Source organism: Oncorhynchus tshawytscha, linkage group LG21 (assembly GCF_018296145.1).
Source record: "Oncorhynchus tshawytscha isolate Ot180627B linkage group LG21, Otsh_v2.0, whole genome shotgun sequence".
Taxonomy (NCBI): domain Eukaryota; kingdom Metazoa; phylum Chordata; class Actinopteri; order Salmoniformes; family Salmonidae; genus Oncorhynchus; species Oncorhynchus tshawytscha.
Genome location: NC_056449.1, coordinates 7519779 through 7547399, shown reverse-complemented (window position 1 = coordinate 7547399; position 27621 = coordinate 7519779). Strand labels below are relative to the sequence as shown.

The following is a 27621-nucleotide window of genomic DNA, read 5'->3' as shown; positions in this document are numbered from 1 at the left end:
CGCTGATCTTAGACCAGTGGATACGGGCAACTTCAGCCTTTGTATTTACAGGGCCTTGTTACGTGTTTCCCTGTTGGGCTTGTGTTGTGGCCGTGAAGGAATCAATTTCAGCAGTTAGAGGCTTTTCATAATCCTTATTTGGAGCTACACCCCATCAGAAAGACAGTCTATTGGCGATTGAATGCAACCTTAAAGCCCACGACACTTTCACATAAGGACTACATTTCAGCCAGTCAAATTGTTTTCGTTTCTAACATTCTACCTGTGCCCTTTAATAAGGATGTCAACTAAACATAAGATGGGTTGTCTTATGTTCATTGTTCATGTGTATGCCTACCTCTTTGACAAATGCAGGTTAGAGCATGTAGCCTAAAGAGACAGTGGTGTTTGCATGCATGCGTGTGTCTGAAGGCCCTGTGCACCACGGTGGTAACTAGTGATTGATTATGCGAGCCGCGTGTGGCTGAGGCTGAGAGAGAAAGAGTTGCCTGTCTCATTGCACACGCTGACACCCGTCGCCTAGCCAGTCGGGCGGTGTGAAAGTGCGCTGCTTGGCTTCGCTAGCGAGCTGCCACTCATTATTTACATGTTCCTTTCCAGTTCCCTCTCCGTTTGTGATCTAAATGCTGCGGCTGCGCGGTTGACGTAATAAAGGTTAGCTCCGGTGCCCTTGTTTTGATTTTCACAAACGGCCTCATGTTATTGGCTAACAGATAGCTTGTGTTTCATCCGCTATGAGAGTGTGGCTGAATGAGGCAGATTTTAGGCGATGATGCTGTTTCCCTAGCAACGCACTGGCAGAATTACCTCTCTGTATTCGCTGGTTTTCCACCGCATGTTGGAGAGTCTCGCGTGCAGTGCAGTGGTCTCAGCAACAGGGGTGAGGGAAAGGGAGAAGGATGGGAGGGGGAGGGGACGTCGTGTCTTTTGTATGGTTCCTCTTCTACCATCTCACAGTATTTAATGAAAATGGGTTTAGTTCTGATTGAAACACGGATTATGTTAGCGAATTCCTCATTGTAATATTTGGTCAACAGATGGTGTCGACAGAGAAGCAACAGTACATGTGAAAATAGATCAACACATTATTAAATATATTGCATTATGGCAATTTTCTATTTTTACTCAACTAGGTCACTTCAGATTTCATACTTCGATAATTCCATAGGCTAGTAATAAGAGTGAGTGTAATTGGAACCAAGATGGCAGTGCAGTACAATAGATCATTACTATTCAGTGGCACTAATACTCATGTAGAATGATTGAGAGGAATGTGAAACAATGCAGAAGACGGTGAGATATCAGTACTCAAAAGCCTGAAATGGGTGGGTCAGTGGTGAGTGAGATGGACAGTAGCAATAATGAGAATGCTCCATGAAGATTTGATAGCAGCCTTCCCACTTGTAAACGGTGATGATATCCCCTTCAGTGTTTCTGTTCAATGTCCAATGCCTAATGCCCAGTTTGGTGATTAGCCTGTGTGTGTGTGTGTGTGTGTGTGTGTGTGTGTGTGTGTGTGTGTGTGTGTGTGTGTGTGTGTGTGTGTGTGTGTGTGTGTGTGTGTGTGTGTGTGTCAGTGTGTGTGTGTGTGTGTGTGTGTGTGTCAGTGTGTGTGTCAGTGCATACACAGTGGCAGTGCCAAGCCATGCTAGGACAGCAGATGCCAGTGTGAGATTTACTGCTCTGATTGAAAATGGGAGTGTGTGTCTCATTTAGCCAACAAGTGCTGTCATGACTTCAACGGGTCACATGTTTTGTTGTTGTTGTGAATATACATGGTTTCACTGGGCTACATTTGCTCCCTCCATCCATAGTGTGTGTGGTGTAGCTATTGGTGTCTATCATGACGTGTAAGTTAATCTATTGGGACTGTGGTTGGCATATTCCCTTTTGGAACAGAAGGTTGTGATTGTGAAACATGCAAACAACCTTGCTAAATTCACAACAGTATGTTGGTTGATGTGTCTGAGCATGTAGCCTACTTCATCATAGTACAATGTGCACAGTACTTCATTCATACATTGTATTTTTGGAGCCGTGGTAAAGCTTTGCCTCAGTGTCTCTTTGTGTGTGCTTGCTTAGTCTGTAATTGTGTTAGTATGCCGAGTGTCTAAGATCAAGAATGCTCACACTGTAATGCACCTTTGTGGTGTGTCAGTGTGTCGGTTGTCTTGGTTAATTGTGTGAGTGTTCTCCCTGTGAGAGTGTGGTCTGTGTCATAGGGAGAGAGTGTAGCAGAAGCAGGGAGGAGTATTATAGCCAGCCGCTAAAGCTTTTAAGCGGTATTGTACCTCATTTCAGCAGGCAGAGAATTGGCCTTATTTTAGATGGCTGCACACACACTACCTTCTCCCGAAGCTCCCTTCCGTTTCCATTCCCTTTTCTCTCGCTCAACCCCTCACTTGTACTTTCTCTCTGTCTCTCTTTCTCTGTTCCTTCTACAATTTTCTTTGGTTTTCAGACCGTGGCCTATCCCATTTGCAACTAGCTCCCACAGACTCACGTCAGAATTAGACGTTCATTCATGTTTCTCAAACATTACATGTAGAAGTTGTTGCAAATGTCACATTTCAAAGTGTTTAAGTTTAGGTGTTAACTCTGAATTTTTAAGGTCGGGGTTAACTCTCGATCACTGGATTCGAACTTGCAACCTTCCGAATTAGATGGCAGATGCTTACACCTATCTGCCATCCCCGTCCACAATGCCCTAGCAAAACTGAAACCTACTTGAAGTTAACAGTGGCCCGTTTCCACGTAATCTCCTGACGTCCTCATACATGGATGGATGTCAAATACTGACTTGTATCACGGGTGACCTGGCTGCCCATTTGCTCCCTCCTCTCTTTTATGTACTCTCCCATTCACTCCAATTTCCCCTCATCCCTTACCCTGCTCATTGTTCCTGCTCCCCATTTCTGTCAACTTCCCTTCTCCCCCTGTCTCAACGTCTTCCGTTTCCACCTCTCTCCTCTCTCACTACCACTCTCTCTCTATCCTCTTTCTCTACATCTCTTCCTACACACCTCCATCCCCATGTGCTGTTTCTCTCCCTCACTCCCTCCTCCTGCCCCTCCCCCTCTCTCTCTCTCTCCCTTCCCCCATATCCCCGCTCCCCTCCCTCTCCCTCCCCATCTCTCTCTGCCATGCCCCTGGGGTTGTGGTTGTGGATGGGGATGTTGTTCTGTATGTGCTGGAAGCTGTTGTGTGTCAGTAAGGCACACATTTTGTTCACTGTTTCTTTGTTACTACTCAGTGTCACTCACATCCAGGTCAAAGCTGTGATGGTAAATCTCATTTACACACACAGCCACCCAGAGCAGTGTACCGCAAAAGCGCACCCATCCTATGTTGTTCACACACACACACACACACACACACACACACACACACACACACACACACACACACACACACACACACACACACACACACACACACACACACACACACACACACACACACAAATACATTTAAAACACACACACACACAAATACATTTAAAATGGTTAAGGTAATCCAATTTATAGACAAGCACTCACACCATGCATCCAGAGGGACACACACACACGCACAAACACACAGATGACACAGGCTCATCAGCGTCACTCCCTCAGCTTTTCAGTCATTCTGCGCGGCACCAAAGGAACCTATCAAACTAATGACAGTGCCTCTGAGACAACCCACTGCCCCACACACACACAGAGACAGAGGGTTAGTTATGCAACCGCCCCTCATGCCAAATGAACACACATTCAGCACCCAGAGATATTGACTCTCCCTAGCCTTCCCCCTGATCCTTCTGGGCAGATACGGACAGGAGAGGAGGGGAGAGGTTTGAGTGAATCTGGTTACACAGTGGAGCTGCCCAGTACTGGGATCAGGACTGCTTTTTCCACTGTACTTCTCACGTATCAGTGAATTCTGTACGACGTGTCTCTGCAAGATACTTGTCTCATCTGCGAATTCTGCACGACGTGTCTCTGCAAGATACTTATCTCATCTGCTGTGGCATCATTCTCTTTTCTCTGTATTTTTTTCTCTCTTCCCCCTCTTTTTCTCTGTCAAAGTCTGTTGAGCTCATTAGTAATCACACAACGTATTATTCAACAAAGTTTATTCACCACAGTTATAAATAACATAAGACTTATTTCAGTGTGGTTGTGGTGCTATTGTGAAGACTTTGCGTTCAGTTTGGCAATGGTGCTGTGAGTGTGCCTGGACTCTGGAGTTAGGCCAGGCCTAGAAAACAGTGAGTCCTGAGCATACCCTGGCTGAGTACTGTGAGATTCAGCACTTTGTGGTCCTATCCAGGTGATGTGGGCATCTATGAACTAGCAGGCTGTATTAGTGTTGACGTCAGCAGGCCTCGTTGGACACTGCGGCAGAGCTGAGGTGTTGGCCCACAGACCCACTGTTTTTGTGTGTGTGTGTTCTTCCCTACTGTAAACACACAGTATACAATCAATCATCAATCAAATGTATTTATAGAGCCCTTTATACATCAGTTAATGTCACAAAGTGCTGTACAGAAACCCAGCCTAAAACCCCAAACAGCAAGGAATGCAGATGTAGAAGTTGTGTCATGGCAGAGATGGGCGACTAGTATGGACTAGTATTGACTACAGAGTCATTCATTGTTGTAATCACAGAGAGAATAGAGCTGTAGCTTTATATGACTCAACATGTGAGGACATGCATTGACATGGAATTTACACTGACTCAACAAGGAAAAGCATTCAAGCTAAGTATCAATAAAGGAGTCTGTTTATTATCAGTTTATTATCTCAATAATTACATTATGCCCAAGGAGCAGTTATACATTTTTTTTTATACCAAGTTGCTTTAGTTCAGGGTGGGTAGGTCCGGTCCAGTTAGTTCTGGTTCTAAGTGGGTCGACCCTGGTAGGTTCCACTGTGAAGGGTAATATCAGTTCTTTTTGGTTCCGCTGTGAAGGTCATGTCAGTTCTAGTTGTGTATCGGTCATGTGACCCCTGACCCTGTTATCTCTCTACAGTTAGCAGTTAGCCAACACCCAGAGGTTAGTCTACTCTCTAAGCCTTCACTCTTATAGTCTCCCTCTGCGTCTCTCTCTCTATATATCTCTCTGTCTCTCACCCTGTCTGTCTATCTTTCTTACCTATTTTCTCACTCCATCATCATCTCTCTCACAATCTTGCTCTCATCTCTCTTATTCATCAGTATTGTGTCTGTTTCTCCTTTCATCCACTCCACTGACCGTCTCTCCTCCACTCTTCTCTCTGATATAACCTTTGGTTTCATTAAGTCTCAGTGGTTTGGGTGCATGGCAATGTGGGTGGGCTCTGTATGTTTGCCCTGCCACAGTCATGCCTGCCTGTCTCTCCACTGCAGTGGAATCAAGAATCAGGGTCAGAGGAGGCTCCTCAGGACTGGTGTATGTCCACTCTATTTGTCTACAAGAATAGTAATGCTGCATTTGTGAATGTATTAATGTAAATAAGGTATTTCTGTTTTAAATCTTTTATACATTTGCTAAAATTCCTAAAAACAAATTTTTGCTTTGTCATTATGGGGTATTGTGTGTAGATTGATGAGGAAAAACATTAATTTAATACATTTTAGAATAAGACTGTAACGTAACAACATCTGGAAAAAGTGAAGGGGTCTGAATACTTTCCGAATGCACTATAAATATACAAATGCTTGTGTATATAGTACCGTACCTATATTAGTACTGTATAATAATATTCAGATCTCTAGAGTATGTATTCCACAACTGTTCCTATACCAAGGGAGCAATGTGTAACGATGTGCGCCGAGAGTCGGGAAGCAAGTTCAGGGAGTGAATACATTTAATAAATACATGAAACAAACACCGACATGAAACAGATACAGATACAATGATGACTGGGGAAGGAACCAAATGGAGTGACAAATATAGGGCAGGTAATCAAGGAGGTGATGGAGTCCAGGTGAGTGTCATAATGCGCAATTACGCGTTACAATGGCGACAGGTGTGCGCCATGACGAGCAGACTGGTGGACTAGTGGCCGGAGAGGGAGCACACGTGACACAATGTATAACGCTTTCTGAGTCAGCTGTCTATTTTGAGCTCATATGGGAGTGGAATGTGAGCGCAGATTTGCAGTAGCAGCCTTTACTCTTAGTTAATATTACAGTAGTCTATACTCTTAGTCAATATTACAGTTGTCGTTACTATTAGCTAATTTTACAGTAGTCTTTACTCTCAGCTAATGTTACAGTAGTCTTTACTATTAACTAAAATCACATAAATCGTTAGTCTTAGCAAGTATTACAGTAGTCTATACTTTTAGCTAATATTACAGTAGTCTTTACTCTTAGCTAATGTTACAGTAGTCGTTACTTTTAGCTAATATTATAATGGTCTTTACTCTTAGCTAATATTACATTAGTCGTTACTCTTAGCTAATATTACAGTAGTTCTAATTCTTAGCTCACATGACAGCAGTCTTTGCTATTAGCTAATACTACCGTAGTCATTACTCTTAGCTGTACTCTTAGTCTTTATTTCTCTTAGCAAGGATTACAGTAGTCTATACTTTTAGCTAATATTACAGTAGTATATTCTCTAAGCTAGCATTGCAGTAGTCATTACTCTTACCAAATTCTACAGTAGTATTTACACTTAGCTAATATTACAGTAGTCTTTACTATTAGTAGATATTACAGTAATCTTTACTCTCAGTAAATGTTATTATTTTTTTTTTTTTACCTTTATTTTACTAGGCAAGTCAGTTAAGAACAAATTCTTATTTTCAATGACGGCCTAGTGGGTTAACTGCCTGTTCAGGGGCAGAACGACAGATTTGTACCTTGTCAGCTCGGGGATTCGAACTTGCAACCTTTCGGTTACTAGTCCAACGCTCTAACCACTAGGCTACCCTGCCGCCCCGTTACAGTGGTCTATATTCTTATGCTATCATTACAGTGGTTTTTACTCTTAGCTAATACTACAGTAGTCATTAATCATTGCTAATATTACAGTATTTATTACTCTTAGCTAATTTTACAGTAGTCGTTACACTTAGCTAATATTTCAGTAGTCCTTACTCTCAGGAATTGTTACAGTTGTCTATACCCTTAGCTAAAATTACAATATTCGTTTCTCATAGCTAATATTATTATTATTATGCTTTACGTTTTTCTAATATTACATCAGTTTTTACTCTTAGCTAATTTTACAGTAAAATATACTCTTAGCTAATATTAAGGTAGTCGTTCCTCTTAGCAAAAATCACAGTAGTTTTTACTCTTAGCTAATATTACAGTAGTCATTTCTTTGTGCTAATATTACAGTATTTATTACTCTTAGCTAATACTACAGTAGTTGTTACTCTTAGTTAAAATCACAGTAGTCTTTACTCTGTTCTATTATTACTGTAGTCTTTGCTCTTAGTTAAAATCACAGTAGTCTTTACTCTTAGCTAATATTACAGTATTCTTTCCTCTCAGTAATTGTTACAGTGGTCTATACTCTTAGCTAAAATTACAATATTCGTTACGCTTAGCTAATATTACAGCAGTCTTTACTCTGCTAATATTACAGTTGTCTAAACGCTCAGCTAATATTACGGTTGTATAAACTCTTAGCTAATATTACTGTAGTCATTACTCTTAGCTGTACTCTTAGCTAACATTGCAGTAGTCATTACTCTTACCAAATTTTACAGTAGTCTTTACGATTAGCTAATTGTCTGTAGTCGTTACTCTTAGCTAATATTACAGTAGTCTATTCTCTTGACGAATATTACAGTCTTCGTTACTCTTAGCTGGGATTGCAGTAGTCTATACTTTTAGGTAATATTTAATGAGTCGTTTCTCTTAGCTAATATTACAGTAGTTATTACTTTTAGCTAACACTACAGTAGTCATTACTCTTAGCTAAAATTACAGCAGTCTTTACTCATTGCTAATATTACAGTTGTCTAAATGCTCAGCTAATATTACGGTTGTATAAACTCTTAGCTAATATTACTGTAGTCATTACTCTTAGCTAAAATCACAGATGTCTTTGCTCTGCTATTATTACAGTAGTCGTTTGTCTTAGCAAATATTACAGCAGTCTTTACTCTTAGCTAATATTACAGTAGCCGTTACTCTTACCTAATATTACAGTAGTATATACTCTTAGTTAGAATTACAATATTTGTTACACTTAGCTAATATTACAGCAGTTTTTACTCTTAGCTAATATTACAGTTGTCTGTACTCTCAGCTAATATTACAGTTGTATATACTCTTAGCTAATATTACAGTAGTCGTTACTCATAGCTAAAATCACAGAAGTCTTTACTCTTTGCTTTTATTACAGCAGTCTTTACTCTTAGCTAATATTCCAGTTGTCTGTTCTCTCAGCTAATATTACAGTTGTATAAACCCCCTAGCTAATATTACTGTAGTCGTTACTCTTAGCTAATATTACAGTAGTCTTTACTCTTAGCTAATATTACAGTGTTCTTTACTCTTAGCTAATATTACAGTAGAATATACTCTTAGCTAATATTACAGTAGGCGTTACTTTTACCTAATATTACAGTAGTATATATTCTTAACTGGAATTACAATATTTGTTTCGCTTAGCTAATATTACAGCAGTCTTTGCTCTTACCTAATATTACAATTGTATAAACTCTTAGCTAATATTACAGTAGTTGTTCCTCTTAGCTAAAATCACAGTAGTCTTTACTCTGTTCTATTATTACAGTAGTCGTTACTCTTAGCTAAAAATCACAGCAGTCTTTACTCTTAGCTAATATTACAGTAGTCTTTACTCTCAGGAATTGTTACTGTGGTCTATACTCTTAGCTAAAATTACAATATTTGTTACACTTAGCTAATATTACAGCAGTCTTGACTCTGAGCTAAAATTACAGTTGTATAAACTGTTAGCTAATATTACAGTAGTTGTTTCTCTTAGCTAATGTCACAGTAGTCTTTACTCTTTGCTAATATTACAGTAGTCATTACTCTTAGCTAAAATCACAGATGTCTTAACTCTGCTATTATTACAGTGGTCATTACTCTTAGGTAATATTGCAGTAGTCTTTACTATTAGCTAATATTACAGCAGTCTTTACTCTTAGCTTATATTACAGCAGTCTTTACTCTTAGGTAATATTGCTTTGGTCTTTACTCTTAGCTAATATTACAGCAGTCTTTGCTATTAGCTAATACTACCTTTGCCGTTACTCTTAGCTGTACTCTTAGCTAATATTACAGTCTTTATTTCTCTTAAATAGGATTACAGTAGTTTATACTTTTAGCTAATATTACAGTATTATAAGCTAATATTACAGTAGTCGTTACTCTTAGCTGTACTCTTAGCTAACATTGCAGTAGTCGTTACTCATACCATGTTTTACAGTAGTCTTTACGATTAGCTAATTTTCAGTAGTCGTTACTCTTAGCTAATATTTCAGTAGTCTATACTGTTGGCTAATATTACAGTCATCGTTACTCTTAGCTGGGATTATAGTAGTCCACACTTTTAGCTGATATTACAGTTGTCTATATTCTCAGCTAAAATTACAGTTGTATAAACTCTTAGCTAATATTACAGCAGTCATTACTCTTCGCTTATACTACAGTTGTCATTACTTTTACCAAATATTACATTAGTATATACTATTATCTAATATTACAGTAGTCTTTACGCTTAGCTAATTTTAGTTGTATTTACTCTTCGCTAGAAATAATGTAGTATATAATTATAGCTAATATTTTAGTGGTTGTTACTCTTAGCTAATATTACAGTTGTTACGGTTTTCTAGGTGTGAAGGATAGTAGGACCAAAATGCAGCGTGTAGATTGCGATCCATGTTTAATGAACAACGTGAAACACGAATAAACACAAAACACTACAAAACAAAGAACGTAACGAAAACCGAAACAGCCTATACTTGTGTAAATAAATAAAGAGATAGGAACAACGACACTTAGGACAATCACCCACGACAAGCTCAAAGAATATGGCTGCCTAAATATGGTTCCCAATCAGAGACAACGATAAACACCTGCCTCTGATTGAGAACCACTCCAGACAACCATAGACTTTGCTAGATAACCCCACTAGCTACAATCCCAATACATACACACCAAAACCCCAAGACAAAACACACCACAATACAAAAACCCCATGCCACACCCTGGCCTGACCCAATACATGAAGAAAAACACAAAATACTTAGACCAGGGCGTGACAGAACCCCTCCCTAAGGTGCGGACTCCCGAACGCACCTCAAAACAATAGGGAGGGTCCGGGTGGGCGTCTGTCCATGGTGGCGGCTCCGGCGCGGGACGTGGAACCCACTCAGTCAATGTCTTAGTCCCCTCTCCTCGCGTCCCTGGATAGTCCACCCTCGCCGCCGACCATGGCCTAGTAGTCCTCACCCAGAAACCCACTGGACTGAGGAGCAGATCGGGACTGAAGGACAGCTCGGGACTGAGGCAGCTCGGGACTGAGGGGAAGCTCGGGAGTGAGAGAAAGCTCGGGAGTGAGAGGAAGCTCAGGAGTGAGAGGAAGCTCAGGCAGGTAGATAGATCTACCAGATCCTGGCTGGCTGGTGGTTTCAGCAGATCCTGGCTGACTGGCAGATCCTGGCTGACTGGCAGATCTGGAAGAGTACACACAATACATACACACCAAAACCCCAAGACAAAACACACCACAATACAAAAACCCCATGCCACACCCTGGCCTGACCCAATACATGAAGAAAAACACAAAATACTTAGACCAGGGCGTGACAACAGTAGTATATACTCTTTGCTAAAAATGCAGTAGTCGTTACTCTTAGCTAATGTTACAGTTGTGGTTACTCGTATCTGATATTACAGTAGTCATTACTCTTAGCTATACTCTTAGCTCACATTGCAGTAGTCGTTACTCTTACAGAATTTCACAAAAGTCTTTACGATTAGCTTATTTTCAGTTGTCGTTATTCTTGTCTGATTTTACAGTAGTCTCTGCTCTTTGCTAATATCTTAGCAGTTTTTACTATTAGCTAATACTTCCGTTGTTGTTACTCTTAGCTGTACTCTTAGCTAATATTACAGTCTTTGTTACTCTTAGCTAGGATTACAGTAGTCTATACTTTTAGCTAGGATTACAGTAGTATATTCTCTAAGCTTATATTACAGTGGTCGTTACTCTTAGCTGACATTGCAGTAGTCGTTACTCTTACAGAATTTCACAAAAGTCTTCACGATTAGCTAATTTTCAGTTGTCGTTACTCTTGGCTGATATTACAGTAGTCTATACTCTTAGCTAATATTACAGTAGTCTTTAATATTAGCTAATATTACAGTCTTCGTTACTCTTAGCTGGGATTACAGTAGTCTATACGTTTTGCTAATAATTCAGTAGTCGTTACTCTTTGCAAATATTACAGTATTTTTTTACTCTTAGCTAATTCTACATTAGTCTTTACTCTTAGCTAATATTAGAGCAGCCTTTACTCTTATCTAATGTTTCAGTAGAATATACTCTTAGCTAATATTACTGTAGTCATTCCTCTTAGCTAAAATCAAAGTAGTCTTTACTGTGTTCTATTTTTACAGTAGTCGTTACTCTTAGCTAATGTTACATTTGTCTTTACTCTTAGCTAATATTACAGTAGTCTTTACACTTAGGTAATATAACAGTAGTCTTTACTCTTAGCTAATATTACGGTAGTCTATACTCTTGGCTAATATTACATTCTTCGTTACTCTTAGCTGGGATTGCAGTAGTCTATACTTTTAGGATAAATTTCATTCGTTGTTTCTTTTTGCTAATATTACAGTAGTCATTACTCTTAGCTAATATTGCACTAATCGTTACTCTTATCTAATATCACATTAGTCTTCATGCTTAGCTAATTCTACATTTGTACTTACTCTTTGCTAGCATTAAAGTAGTATATTCTTTTAGCTAATATTACAGCAGTATATACTCTTAGCTAACATTACCATGGTCTATATTCTTAGCTAATATTACAGTAGACATTACTCTCAGCTAATATTACAGTGGTGTATACTCCTAGCAACAATTACAGTAGTCGTCATTCTTAGCTAATATTACAGTGGTGGAGACTCTTGGCTAATATTACAGTAATCTTTACTCTCAGCTAATATTACAGTGGTCTATACTCTTAGCAACAATTACAGTAGTTTTTACTCTTTGCTAATATTACAGCAGTTTTTGCTATTAGCTAATACTAACGTAGTCGTTGCTCTTAAATATACTCTTAGCTAATATTACAGTCTTTATTACTCTTAGCTGGGATTACAGTAGTCTATACATTTAGCTAAAGTTTCAGCAGTTATTACTCTTAGCTAATACTACAGTAGTCATTACTCTTAGCTAATATTACAGCAGTATTTACTCTTAGCTAATATTACAGCAGTCTTCACTCTTATCTAATATTACAGTAGAATATACTCTTAGCTATTACTGCAGTAGTCATTACTCTTAGCTAATATTACAGTAGTCTAAACTCTCAGGACTTGTTACAGTGGTCTAAACTCTTTGCTAAAATTACAATAATCTTTGCTCTTAGCTAATATTACAGCAGTTTTTACTCTTAGCTAATATTACAGTTGTCCATACTCACAGCTAATATTACAGTTGTATAAATTATTTTCTAATATTACAGTAGTCTTACTCATAGCTAAAATCACAGAAGTCTTTACTCTTTGCTATTATTACAGTAGTCTTTCCTTTTAGCTAATATTACAGCAGTCTTTACTCTTAACTAATATTACAGCAGTCTTTGCTCTTAGCTAATATTTCAGCAGTCTTTACTCTTAGCTAATATTACCGCAGTCTTTGCTATTAGTTAATTCTACCGTAGTCGTTACTCTTAGCTGTACTCTTAGCGAATATTACAGTCTTTATTACTCTTTGCTAGGATTACAGTAGTTTTAGCTAATATTGCAGTAGTATATTCTCTAAACTAATATAACAGTAGTCGTTACTCTTAGCAGTATTCTTAGCTAACATTGCAGTAGTCGTTACTCTTACCAAATTTTACAGTAGCCTTTAAGATTAGCTAATTTTCTGTAGTCGTTACTCTTAGCTAATATTACAGTAGTCCATACTCTTGGCTAATATTACAGTCTTCATTAATCTTAGCTGGGATTACAGTAGACTTTTTTAATACTTTTAGATAATATTTCAGTAGTCGTTTCTCTTTGCTAATATTACAGTAGTTATTACTTTTAGCGAATACTACCGTAGTCATTACTCTTAGCTGAAATTACAGCAGTTTTTACTCTTTGCTAATTTTATAGTTGTATATACTCTCAGCTAATATTACAGTTGTATAAACTCTTAGCTAATATTACAGTTGTCGATCATTTTATCTAATATTAGAGTAGTTGTTACTCTCAGCTAATATTGCAGTTGTTGTTACTCTTAGCTAATGTTACATCAGTCATTTCTCTTATCTAATATTACGGTAGTCGTTACTCTTAGCTAATATTACAGCAGTTTTACTATTATCTAATATTACAGTAGTTGTTACTCTTAGCGAATATCACAGTAGTCTTTACTCTTAGGTGTACTTTTAGGTAACATTACAGTCTTCATTACTCTTAGCTAAGATTACAGTAGTCATTACGCTTATCTACTATTACAGTTGTCTATACTTCTAGCTAATATTTCAGTAGTCATTTCTCTTAGCTAATATTACATAATTCTTTACTCTTATCTAATTTTACAGTAGTATATACTCTTAGCTAATATTGCAGTAGTCGTTTCTCTTACCTAATATTAGAGTAGTTTTTAAGCTTAGCTAATATTACAGCAGCTGTATTCTTACCTAATATTACAGGCATCGTTACCCTTAGCTAATATTACATTAGTCGTTACTCTTATCTAATATTACTGTATTCTTTACTCTTAGCTAATATTACAGCCGTCTTTACTTGGCTAATATTGCAGTAGTCTATACTTTTAGCTAATATTACAGTTGTCGTTACTCTTAGCTAATATTACAGTAGTCGTTACTCTTACCTAATATTGCAGTAGTCGTTACACTTAGCTAGTATTACAGTCTTCATTCATCTTAGCTGGGATTACAGTAGACTTTTTTAATACTTTTAGATAATATTTCAGTAGTCGTTTCTCTTTGCTAATATTACAGTAGTTATTACTTTTAGCGAATACTACCGTAGTCGTTACTCTTAGCTGATATTACAGCAGTTTTTACTCTTTGCTAATTTTATAGTTGTATATACTCTCAGCTAATATTACAGTTGTATAAACTCTTAGCTAATATTACAGTTGTCGATCATTTTATCTAATATTAGAGTAGTTGTTACTCTCAGCAAATATTGCAGTTGTTGTTACTCTTAGCTAATGTTACATCAGTCATTTCTCTTATCTAATATTACGGTAGTCGTTACTCTTAGCTAATATTACAGCAGTTTTACTATTATCTAATATTACAGTAGTTGTTACTCTTAGCGAATATCACAGTAGTCGTTACTCTTAGGTGTACTTTTAGGTAACATTACAGTCTTCATTACTCTTAGCTAAGATTACAGTAGTCATTACGCTTATCTACTATTACAGTTGTCTATACTTCTAGCTAATATTTCAGTAGTCATTTCTCTTAGCTAATATTACATCATTCTTTACTCTTATCTAATTTTACAGTAGTATATACTCTTAGCTAATATTGCAGTAGTCGTTTCTCTTACCTAATATTAGAGTAGTTTTTAAGCTTAGCTAATATTACAGCAGCTGTACTCTTAGCTAATATTACAGGCGTTGTTACCCTTAGCTAATATTACATTAGTCGTTACTCTTATCTAATATTACTGTATTCTTTACTCTTAGCTAATATTACAGCCGTCTTTACTTGGCTAGTATTGCAGTAGTCTATACTTTTAGCTAATATTACAGTTGTCGTTACTCTTAGCTAATATTACAGTAGTCGTTACTCTTACCTAATATTGCAGTAGTCGTTACACTTAGCTAGTATTACAGTAGTCTATACTTTTAGCTAATATTTCAGTAGTCATTCCTCTTAGCTGATATTACATCAGTCTTTACTCTTAGCTAATCTTACAGTAGTATAAACTCTTAGCTAATATTGCAGTAGTCGTTTCTCTTACCTAATATTAGAGTAGTCTTTAAGCTTAGCGATTATTACAGCAGTCGTGCTCTTAGCTGTGCTCTTAGCTAATATTACAGGCGTCGTTACTCTTAGCTAATACTACAGCAGGAGTTACTCTTAGCTAATATTACATTAGTCATTACTCTTATCTAATATTACTGTATTCTTTACTCTTAGCTAATATTACAGCCGTCTTTTCTTGGCTCATATTGCAGTAGTCTATACTCTTAGCTAATATTACAGTAGTCTTTACTCTTAGCTAAAATTACAGTATTCTTTACTCTTAGCCCAAACAGCAGCTGCTGATCCTGGGTCTGACATGAGCTGGCTTGAGGTCACTTGGAGTTTGCATCCAAGTCACTGAGCCAGAAGAGCCACACAGTACAGAGTTATACAACGTAAACACACTTTGTTGAATGTCCACTTGCAGAATGATGGCTGAAGAAAAGGAAAGTGATTGTATTTGTTGCAATATTACCGTGGTCTCTCATTCAAGAACCTGAAAATGGTTGTCCAACATTGCAACATGTTTAATTATCTTGAACTCAGCCCTCCTAAGCTTCTTGACCCCACACAGTGTAATCATGCACTCGCAATGCAGGCTGAGTAGATGTTGGAAGCCTACAATTGAATGTGGCCACAGTTGCTGCAAACTTCACTGATGAATCCATCCAATGTTTACTTTATTCATGTATGGAAGATTGAATTGAGAGTGTTTTTATGGCTGTTGGAGAGAGCAGAGAGCAGTGTCCCCATCTGCAGGGTTCTGACTCCCCTGGTGCCATTTGACCCATAACCTGGGTAATGCTGGGCCTGTTATGAGTGCATTCAGTTGTGTGTAAAATGTCCCATGTGGGCCAATGTCCTGTATGTTCACCCACACATAGGCTACACACATATACTGTACACAGGTCTAAACTACTCCACACACACACACACACACACACACACACACACACACACACACACACACACAAACACACACACACACACACACACACACACACACACACACACACACACACACACACACACACACACACACACACACATACACACACACACACACACACACGCACACACAAACAGGTGTTTCAGGCTTGGGTTATGCATGACAGCATGACATGTGTATTTCTAAAACCAGCACTCTCTGATATGCGAGAATGGGCCAGGTCTCCGATGACTCACCGCCATTCTCTCTCTACTCCAATTGCCTGTACAGATAATTGCAATGCAGAACACTATATTCACAGGTTAACGGGAGGAAGACATTCCTGTGTTTGCTTCTTTTATCTAACTGTATCCTTTTAAGGGAACCAGCCTTGCTGGAAATCTTTCTTTGACACATTTTGAGCATTTTATAGCTTTTTATTTGTCTGTCTGTCTGTCTTTTTTTTTTTTAGGGAGACCATCTGCCATAGAGGAGATTTTTTTGAGATTTGGGAATTTTGGTGAATAATGGTATTATAATAGCTTAACGTCAATGAGACAACCATCTCCTGCACAGGGAGGCAGACCTGCTCAGGCTTTGCCTGTCAAACATATTTATCCCCTCTTCGTTAGTGTATAGTATGTGTGTCTACATGTGTGTGTCTTTGTGTGCGTGCAGGTTAAAGCTTCCCCTGCCTCTGCTCCTGTCAGTCAGTACTCTCCTCTCTTATATTTCCCGCCATCTTATCTACTGGGCCGTCCTGTATGAATTAAACAGTGAGATGTGAGTGTTGTGGATGAGTGTTACACTATTAGACTGAATGGCTGAGACAGCTTTCTACCCCTTCTACCTCAACTCACCCTCTCCCTCCATCTTTTCCCCTCCCCTCTCCATCTCCCTCCCCTCTCCATCACTTGCCTTTATTCTCACAGCCACTCTGTTTCTTAGCTCGTCTTTCTGGTTCCCTCTTCCTCTGTCCTTCTTTTTCCATCTTTCTTTCTTTCACTCCCTCTCTCTCTCTCTCTCTCTCTCTCCATTTGGCCTTCTTTTTCACACACAGCAGATCTTGCTATCTCGACCTCCTCCCACACAGCCAGTTTCTCCCTCGTTCGTTCTCTCTCTCTTGTGCCCCCTTCTGTCTCCTAGTGTGAGTGCAGTCGGATGTAAAATGTCTGAAACCTTCCTCTTTCTCTGTCTTCCTGTGCTTGCTGTATTGGATGGCTCCTCCCCTATATTCTATCCGTTTTTTTTATTACTTCATAAATGTTTTCTCATTTCCCCCCACCTCTTATTCTTCTGCTATCTGCATTCCTCTCCGTTTTCCTTTAAATTTCTTTTCTTTCTTTCCTCTCCTTTCCTTTCCTTTCCGTTCCCTTCCTTTTCTTTCCTCTCTCCTTTCCTTTCCTCTTTGTAGTCTCAGTCAGTCTGTCTCTTTGTCTATAGGGACAGTCTTCACCCCACACTCTTGATAAAAAAAGGGTTCCAAAAGGGTTCTTCGGCTGTCCCAATAGGATAACCCTTTTTGGTTCCAGGTAAAACTATTTTGGGTTCCTTGAAGAACTCTCTGTGGAAAAGGTTCTACATGGAACTAAAAAGGGTTCTACCTGGGACTAAAATGGTTCTAGCTGGAACCAAGAAAGTTTCTTCAAAGGGTTCTCCTATGGGGTCAGCCGAACAACCCTTTTAGGCTCTAGACCTTTTTTTTTCTAAGAGTGCACTGTCTGTCTGTCTGTCTGTCTGTCTGTCTGTCTGTCTGTCTGTCTGTCTGTCTGTCTGTCTGTCTGTCTGTCTGTCTGTCTGTCTGTCTGTCTGTCTGTCTGTCTGTCTGTCTGTCTGTCTGTCTGTCTGTCTGTCTGTCTGTCTGTCTGTCTGTCTGTCTGTCTGTCTGTCTGTCTGTCTGTCTGTCTGTCTGTCTGTCTGTCTGTCTGGACTGTCCTCTCCTCTCTACTCTCTCTCTCTGTTCCTCCGTCCTCTCCTCACCCCAATCTCTCTTCGGGTAACTGGGGCTGTCAGCAGTGCTGCATATTTCAGTGTGCCAGTCCCTCTCACATGTGTGTGTGGCTGTGACAGGAACAATGAGAGGGAAAGGGCTCCCGTTTCACAGTTTGTCTTAGTTGCTTTTTAGGCACTGATGCTGAAGTCTTGTCCTGTATCTGTGCGGTGAGTTTTCTGGACTCTTGGTGTCATTCTGACGAAGTTCTAACTGAGTAGTAGTTGATTGTTTGTGACAGTATGTGGTTTTTGACTATGTGATTCTGGGTAGGTTTTTAGACAATACTTTATGTGAGACACCCCTGTTTTCAATACTTTTTAATACCTCTCCTTGCGAGGATAAAGGCACGGAGCCTTTTTCTAAAATGATGAGATTGGAGAAGGGATCTTAGACCATGCCTCCATACAGAATCTTTCCAGATCATTGAGGAAAATAGAGCTCTTTGGCCACGGATGTCAGTGGTGGGCTTTGCTTCGAAATAAATGGGCATATGTAGAACAGAACCCCATACCATAATTACTGTAAAATATGGTGCTGGATCTTTGATGTTATGGGCCTATTTTGCTACCACTGGTCCTGGGGCCCTTGTTAACCCTTGTGTGGTGTTCATGTTTTGGTTTTTCACCCAATTTTTTCAGGTCTGATGGACCCACAACATTATTTGTTTTTTTTAAACAATACAGCCATAACAATTTACATAAAAATACTTAATTAATAGATGTTGACTTATTTCAATTACAAGCAATACATGGTTAATATTTGCCATTTACCTCTGCTAATGTAGATCACATTTATCAATAAAAGCGCTATGCAATTAAAAAAAAATCAAATGTGATTTTTGTAAACAGAAATCAATTAGAATCAAGACATGGGTGGAATAAATCATGTTTATCTTGAACAAATATAAATGAAACAAAGTTTTCATCACTATTGATGTTGATTGCTTTGAACAGAACAAATTGGAAGGACACACTGAACACATATTCAAATTAAGGCCGGTCTACACACAACATGAGGGACAGAGTTTCACTGTCTGTGGGTTGCAAATGTATTTCTTGCACTTGATGCATGTGTACTGTGTCTTCCTGTCCTTCTTGGGTCCACACACATTGCAGCGCTTCTTCTAGAATGATGAAAACACTTAGTTCAGGAATTTTACTAGCATCTCACTCACTCACTCACTCACTCACTCACTCACTCACTCACTCACTCACTCACTCACTCACTCACTCACTCACGTATATAGTTACAGCAGGCCAAGCAAGGTAAGAGAGTCAGACACACACACATGCAACAACATCACTCACACTTCTGGTATTGGAGTTGTAGGTTATGTGGGTCGGGCGGATGGGGAACCAGCATCCTCCTCCTCAATCATCCTTACGATGGCTGCAAAAGCTGGGGTGCTTGGGATATGTTGCCTCCTCTGGTTTTGAGGTCTTACCAATTCCTTGCCCAGCTCCAAGAGAAAGAGCCATCTCCTCTGGAGCTTCCCTCTGTTCCAATCGGGGTTCAACGCCATCCAGATGACAAAGACGTTGTCCACCAACCAAGATGTTGAAGAATATCACAAGTGGCCAGCGTTGGGTTCTTTTTTTGCCACTGTAGCCAGTCACCAGCTTGTCTAAATTGTCTAAATTGAGGAGCTCCTGTCCCAGCTTGTGCGAAGTAAAAAAGTTATTGCACGTGATGTTGTGGCCACGGAGTCCCTCTGTCACATCCAGGACAACTCGCATCCCTTGGTTCTTCTCAGGGGCTCCTCCATCTGGCTTCCCCGTATACACCTGCAAGTTCCAAACATATGATGAAGCACCATCACAGGCAGCCCATATCTTGATTCCATATTTTGCCGGTTTAGACGGTATGTACTGCCTGAAGACGCAGCGGCCCCTAAATGGCATAAGCTGCTCATCAACAGTAACATTGGGCCCAGAGTTGTTTGTCTCTCTGCTGCCGTGCTGGTCTGGTGTCTCGGTGTTTGCTTCTCCCTTCACAGAACAGCACAAAACTGTCTCTAACCAGAGTAGAAAGAGGAGTGGGAGGCCCCATGCACAACGGAGCAAGAGGACAAGTACATTAGAGTGTCTAGTTTGAGAAACAGACACCTCAAAAGTCAGCTTCATTAAATAGTACCCGCAAAACACCAGTCTCAAAGTCAACAGTGAAGAGACGACTCCGGGACTCTGGCCTTTTAGGCAGAGTTCCTCTGTCCAGTGTCTGTGTTCCTTTGCCCATCTTAATCTTTTATTTTTATTGGCCAGTCTGAGATATGGTTTTTTCTTTGCAACTCTGCCTAGAAGGCCAGCATCCCGGAGTCGCCTCTTCACTGTTGACGTTGAGACGGTAGTGTATATATAGATAGATGTATTTAAAATCTATTTTCCATTATTTTCCCCTAACCCTACCACCCCTCACCTAATTAGAGTAAACTAATGGACAACAACACTTAGGCTTCTACTTCCAGCTTTTTGTTTTTAACCCCACCCCTCAGCTACCCTCAACCCCTCCCATCTATCTCTGAAGACCATCCCGTTTTGTTTTTAATCCCACCCCTCAGCTACCCTCAGCCCCTCCCATCTATCTCTGAAGACCATCCCATTTTGTTTTTAATCCCACCCCTCAGCTACCCTCAACCCCTCCCATCTATCTCTGAAGACCATCCCGTTTTGTTTTTAATCCCACCCCTCAGCTACCCTCAGCCCCTCCCATCTATCTCTGAAGACCATCCCGTTTTGTTATTAATCCCACCCCTCAGCTACCCTCAGCCCCTCCCATCTATCTCTGAAGACCATGCTGTTTTGTTATTAATCCCACCCCTCAGCTACCCTCAACCCCTCCCATCTATCTCTGAAGACCATCCAGTTTTGTTTTTAATCCCACCCCTCAGCTACCCTCAACCAATCCCATCTATCTCTGAAGACCATCCAGTTTTGTTTTTAATCCCACCCCTCAGTTACCCTCAACCAATCCCATCTATCTCTGAAGACCATCCCGTTTTGTTTTTAATCCCACCCCTCAGTTACCCTCAACCCCTCCCATCTATCTCTGAAGACCATCCAGTTTTGTTTTTAATCCCACCCCTCAGTTACCCTCAACCCCTCCCATCTATCTCTGAAGACCATCCAGTTTTGTTTTTAATCCCACCCCTCAGCTACCCTCAACCCCTCCCATCTATCTCTGAAGACCATCCAGTTTTGTTTTTAATCCCCCACCCCTCATCTACCCTCAACCCCTCCCATCTATCTCTGAAGACCATCCAGTTTTGTTTTTAATCCCACCCTCAGCTACCCTCAACCCCTCCCATCTATCTCTGAAGACCATCCAGTTTTGTTTTTAATCCCCCACCCCTCATCTACCCTCAACCCCTCCCATCTATCTCTGAAGACCATCCAGTTTTGTTTTTAATCCCACCCCTCAGTTACCCTCAACCCCTCCCATCTATCTCTGAAGACCATCCAGTTTTGTTTTTAATCCCACCCCTCAGTTACCCTCAACCAATCCCATCTATCTCTGAAGACCATCCAGTTTTGTTTTTTGCCATATGTTTTTAACTGTGTTGTTTCACAAAAGTTCTGAAACTACAGTATATATATATATATTTACGGACACAGTAGATTTGACATTAGTTCTCTTGTTGTTTTTAGTCCTGCCCGTCAGCTCCACTCACCCCCTCCCATCTATCTCTGAACAGCATCTTGTTGTTTTTAGTCCTGCCCGTCAGCTCCACTCACCCCCTTCCATCTATCTCTGAACAGCATCTTGTTGTTTTTAGTCCTGCCCGTCAGCTCCACTCACCCCCTCCCATCTATCTCTGAACAGCATCTTGTTGTTTTTAGTCCTGCCCGTCAGCTCCACTCACCCCCTCCCATCTATCTCTGAACAGCATCTTGTTGTTTTTAGTCCTGCCCGTCAGCTCCACTCACCCCCTCCCATCTATCTCTGAACAGCATCTTGTTGTTTTTAGTCCTGCCCGTCAGCTCCACTCACCCCCTCCCATCTATCTCTGAACAGCATCTTGTTGTTTTTAGTCCTGCCCGTCAGCTCCACTCACCCCCTCCCATCTATCTCTGAACAGCATCTTGTTGTTTTTAGTCCTGCCCGTCAGCTCCACTCACCCCCTCCCATCTATCTCTGAACAGTATCTTGTTGTTTTTAGTCCCGCCCGTCAGCTCCACTCACCCCCTCCCATCTATCTCTGAACAGCATCTTGTTGTTTTTAGTCCCGCCCGTCAGCTCCACTCACCCCCTCCCATCTATCTCTGAACAGCATCTTGTTGTTTTTAGTCCTGCCCGTCAGCTCCACTCACCCCCTCCCATCTATCTCTGAACAGCATCTTGTTGTTTTTAGTCCTGCCCTTCAGCTCCACTCACCCCCTCCCATCTATCTCTGAACAGCATCTTGTTGTTTTTAGTCCCGCCCATCAGCTCCACTCACCCCTCCCATCTATCTCTGAACAGCATCTTGTTGTTTTTAGTCCTGCCCGTCAGCTCCACTCATCCCCCCCCATCTATCTCTGAACAGCATCTTGTTGTTTTTAGTCCTGCCCGTCAGCTCCACTCACCCCCTCCCATCTATCTCTGAACAGCATCTTGTTGTGATTTGAGGAGGGCAGTCCATAAGTGCAGACGAAGGATATCAAGGATCTGAAAATATTCTTTATGGAGGAATGTTCTAAGATCCCACCCAATGTGTTCATCAATCTCATGAAATGTTTTAGTAAAAGTCTCTGTCATTATCCTCAGGTGAGGTATTGAAAGGGATTGAAAAAGGGGTGCCAATACATTTGAGCCCCTATCTTTTCAAGAAAAAAACATGACTGGTTTCACAAAATCTCTTTCTCTGAGCAATTGTATTAATATAAAATAATATCATTTCCGTTTTTTTTGTAACCTATATAGCTCAGTATTTGAATGATTTATTTTTGACAGTCTTTTTTCCCGCTCATCTTAATCAAGGGTGCCAAAAACTTTGGACCTGAGCGTGTGCGTGTCATGCTTGCATGTGTGTATGTGTGTGTGTGTGTGTGTGTGTGTGTGTGTGTGTGTGTGTGTGTGTGTGTGTGTGTGTGTGTGTGTGTGTGTGTGTGTGTGTGTGTGTGTGTGTGTGTGTGTGTGTGTGTGTGTGTGTGTGTGTGCGTATGCCTGTGTACATGCGTGTGCGTGCGTCTGTAGGGTCACGTACATGTGAGGTACACTGAACCCTCTCAGTGCCAGTCTGCAGGCTATCCTATCAGTCATGTTCCATGTTTCATGAAGCATTCTGATGAGACCTGGATGGATGGTTTAGATTTCAGCAGTGTGTCATAGCTAGTAATGATGGAGGGTTGATGGTTTAGAGATCCCCATGCGTCATCACACTAGATCAGCTACTCTGATAAAGTAGGCCAGATACCATATTATCCACAATGCACCACACTGGATAACGAGACCAAATTCGGACTCTAATAGGAGTTGTGTGTCAAAAGAAAATATTATTTCCAAACAATCACACAAAGACTAAAAAAAAAAGCACCCAAACATAACATGTGATGTAATTCTGTTTCCCTTCTTGGCTGGTTGTGATTGTAGGAGAGAGTAGCGTGGTCCTGCAGTTGCTTTGTTAATCTCCTGTTTACATCCAACTATCTAATCCTCATTCACTTTCCAGTCCCCTCTAACATAGTTCCATAGTTCTGAAGCAAAGTGTCTGTGGCCCCATGTGTCCTTCATCTGACCTTGTCTAGCTCTTGCTACAAACGCACAACGCTCCCAAATTCCTCCAAATCCCGTTTTGTGAATACCTCCATTCTGCCCGCGCTGTCAGTGTTCCCAGTTTTCCAGGATTAGGGCGGCCTTTAAAACCGTGTCTAAGTGACGATTCCACTTTGGTGCTTGCGCAATGCGATTATAGGGAATGATCTTCATGTCGCAGTGGATGTATAAAAGCAGAGGAGCGAGAACAAGCAGAGACGCCAGTCATTCTCAGTCTCAGGAGCCGGTGACTGCCGCCCGCCCTCCTCCTCTACTCCTCTACTCCTCTCACCGTCTTTCACTAGTCTTCTCTTTCTCCCTATATTTTTCTGTTTTTTAGGGATATTTCTACTTTTTAAAACTTTTTTTTTTACAGCGCTGTCACTCTTTCTCTCGTTATGTACTCCCCTCCTACTCTTCGTCCTGTCCATCTCCTTCCTCACGCATATCCCCCACCCCCCACCTTTACAGTCTACGCGAATGATACAGTAGATTGCAAATGGCAGGAATAACTAGAGAAAACGGCACGAGTTAACAGGGTTTTTAGTACCTCTAAGGAGCTGTAATATATGGTGGACTTGTAACCTCCACACAGGGCTACCAATGAAAGGGTAACACACACACACACACACTTAACTCGGTTCATCTGAAGAGAGAAGCATGTCCTTTTTTTTTCATTTGCTTGTTGATGATGCATTTAGGTGACTGTTTTGATGTTGAAAGTGGAAGATGATGCTTCATGTTTTCGAAGAACTACAGAGAAAACGGAGGCTTTGCGATGAGGGATGAGTTCTGGAAAGGGGAGCAGGCTTCCAACTGCTTCCAAAGTGTCTCACTCTGCAGACCAGAGTTCCACTGCATTATTCAGTCTTATTTAAATACGTGCGTTGAGGCCTCTTGCACCAAGGCTGGACCTGCACTGAACTCACTGCACTGCACACTCAGTAGTGAACACGGCTTGAATATATCCTGTTACATATGAAGGAGACTGGTATTACACAATACATTTAGACCTTAGTGTCTTTGCCTATATCTATCTATCTATTGAGAGGGGGACAATGTCCTAGTGTAGTTGATTAGGGTTGTCTCTTTGAGAAACACGGTGTGCCCAGGGCTTTCGATTGCTGTGCAAATGCAGATTTGCTCTGTGTCTGCAGCGAGTCATTTTGTTGATGAGTATCTAGCTGAGCGCTTGCTTGGTGATATTAGGCAGGCACACAGCTGTGTACTCTATCTCTCGTTTCTTACACGGCGGGAGATTTCCTTTTTCATTTCCGCAGGGGAGAAAGACACATGCACGGCAGCATCCCAAACACATTTAATAACTGAACCATGGTTATTGTTTATGTGGTGTGTGTCTGAGTGGCTGTGATTCGGGTGCATGTATTTATCAAGCAATATGTGGTTTTGCGGGGGTGTGTGGGAGTGTTTGTGTCATGTGTGGCGAATCAGTTCATCTCATCTCTAGTAGAGAGCCAGGTTCCAGGGAGAACAAAGGAACTGAAGGAAAAATCTCCCCCTCCTGGTCAAAGGCTGAACTAAATCTATCTGTGTGTGTGTGTGTGTGTGTGTGTGTGTGTGTGTGTGTGTGTGTGTGTGTGTGTGTGTGTGTGTGTGTGTGTGATATCTGAGCTCTATTGATATCTATTGCCAATGTGTTTCTGTGTTTCTATTCATTTAGATATAGATAGTGGGGCCCAGGCCATATTCCTTCACTTATACTCATATGTGTGCATGTGTGACATTTATGAAATGCTTTGTGAATTTATGACTGCGTTCTTGGCCATACGGGCATGTTTCTCTTTTTCCCTGCAAACCTAACAGATGGGGGTTGGAGGATCATAATATTTGTGCGCTACAAATGTTTGTTGTGTTTCTCTTTTGGATACAGATGAGAAGTGAAACATTAAGGCAGGATCCTCGAAGTCGCCCCCAGTCTCTCTCACACACACAACCCAGAAAACTAACGGTATAGTAAAATCCCTGAATATACGTGTCTCAATGTGTTACGTAGCTATACATGTTGTCTCAGTCTCTCTCAGCGTCTCCCTATAAGTGTGAAACAGTGTGCCCCTGGCAATAGTGTCACTGACATTGTGTGTACGTAATAGGTCGTCCTTGTGGGGTCCCCGTCCTTGGTGCATGGTAGTGCTCGTCAGAATGGGGCAATGAGGGAGGGCTGGGGGAATAGGAGAGAGGCAGCATGTGCGTCACAGTGGAGGGGGGTTGGTGAATCTATTATACTGTGGAGCTCTTACCCCGCTGGAGGTGGTCCCAAGGGGACTATACATCTATCGGACACCGCCTGTGTCCCCAGCCACTCCGAGAGCCAATCAAAGAGCCTGTTATAGGCGTGGTAGAGGTTTGGACAGCCTATCAGAGTGATTACTGCCGATGCCTATTGTGTGGATATCCAATCAAACAGCCAACCATAGCCTTGGTTTAAATGGCATGGTTGGTTTCCTGGCCTTTATATTGCTAAAGCAATCCATTTGTTGGATTAAATGTAGTCGTTTTATGCAATAACTCAACTTATATTAGCCATACACACACACACACACACACACACTCACACAGACATGCACGCACGCAAGCACACACACAACACGCGCACACACCCCAGCTAGCACATAACGTTCTGAGAACCGCATGTTGCGTAGAGCTTGGTGAGAGCGTGGTTGTGCCAATGCTTATTTTGCACACAACCTTCCCCATAACGTTTCCTACAGGTTTCCCCATGGTTCTATTTAAAGTCATGCCCTCAACTTGTCCAGAGAACCTTAAGAAACAACGTTCTTCTGTGGGAATTCCAGGACTTCAGCATAATGTTTTCTGGCGGGTTTTCTCATGGTTCTATTTAAAGTAATGTTCTCAGAAGATTAAGCCCGTACGGACACACAGGTGTAATAACTCTACAGTGGTCCCTGCAGCGTGCGCTCAGACCGGTGGGACTAGAACACTTATTGACAACGTTCAGTTAAGGCGGATGCAACAGTCAGCGTTTGAGCGGGACACTGTTTTTTTAAATGTATTTACAGGAACATGTTGCATAAACACGGCCTTTACAATGTGGTGCACGTTCTGAAGTTCTGTTCTGACTGGGGATATGCAAATGTCTGCATACTTGATCTGGGGAAACACTGGGGAAGTGCTTGGGCCCTCGTCGAATAGAGAAGTTTGTCCCGCTCAGTAATACCTCAAACGGGAATTGTCGTCAACAGCGAAATTAGCTACTTCTATGTGAATTCATGGGGAGGCGGGAACACACCTCAATTCAAACTGTTGTTAGATAAATAAAACTTGTTAGAAAATCATTTGAAATTGACAAGTTGAAACATAACCTATAGTGGAGATAATTAACAGGCAGCATGCCTTGGTTTGAGGGCTGTGTGAGTTAACTTTCCTATTGCATAACAATCACATTTTGGAACAGTGAGTGCATTCTGACATCACGCGCATAGAAAAACTCACGCTGCGGAGACTGTTAGAGATATTTGGAACTCACGCAAAGGTTAAGAAATCAATCGCAGGGTTCAAAGTGTTAAGTTAAAGCACATACATTCCCTTCTCAGCATTAACAAAACTCTCTCTATCCTCTATCCTGTGAAGTGTGTTCAGGTGTGTTGGCCTCGTCCACTAATTGGCCACACCTGATCTTAATGAGTGGTTGTTTCCTTTGAAATGGGGTCCATTTGAATGGACAAAAACCTTTACAGCTTTGTACGAGTTTTTAAAAAACATGCCATGGTAGCTCCGTCCTGCTGGCGCAGTGGACTAATTCCATGGATAGAGAGCAGAAGACTGTAGGTTCAAATCTGCCATACAACTCTGAAATAGAAATG

At 40.9% G+C, this 27621-nt stretch overlaps 1 protein-coding gene across 8 annotated transcripts in view; it reads left to right on the top strand.

Moving 5' to 3' along the window:
• Nucleotides 1-27621, top strand: part of LOC112220813 (protocadherin alpha-C2-like) — a 211359-nt gene that overhangs the window by 66353 nt on the left and 117385 nt on the right. For 2 of the 8 annotated variants that reach the window (XM_042302974.1, XM_042302975.1), the window contains exon 2: nucleotides 25671-25748. The exons of the other annotated variants lie outside the window; for them this stretch is intronic. In XM_042302974.1, coding sequence (XP_042158908.1) covers nucleotides 25671-25748 — 78 coding nt within the window. The remainder of the gene's footprint in view (nucleotides 1-25670; nucleotides 25749-27621) is intronic. 8 annotated transcript variants of the gene reach the window in all.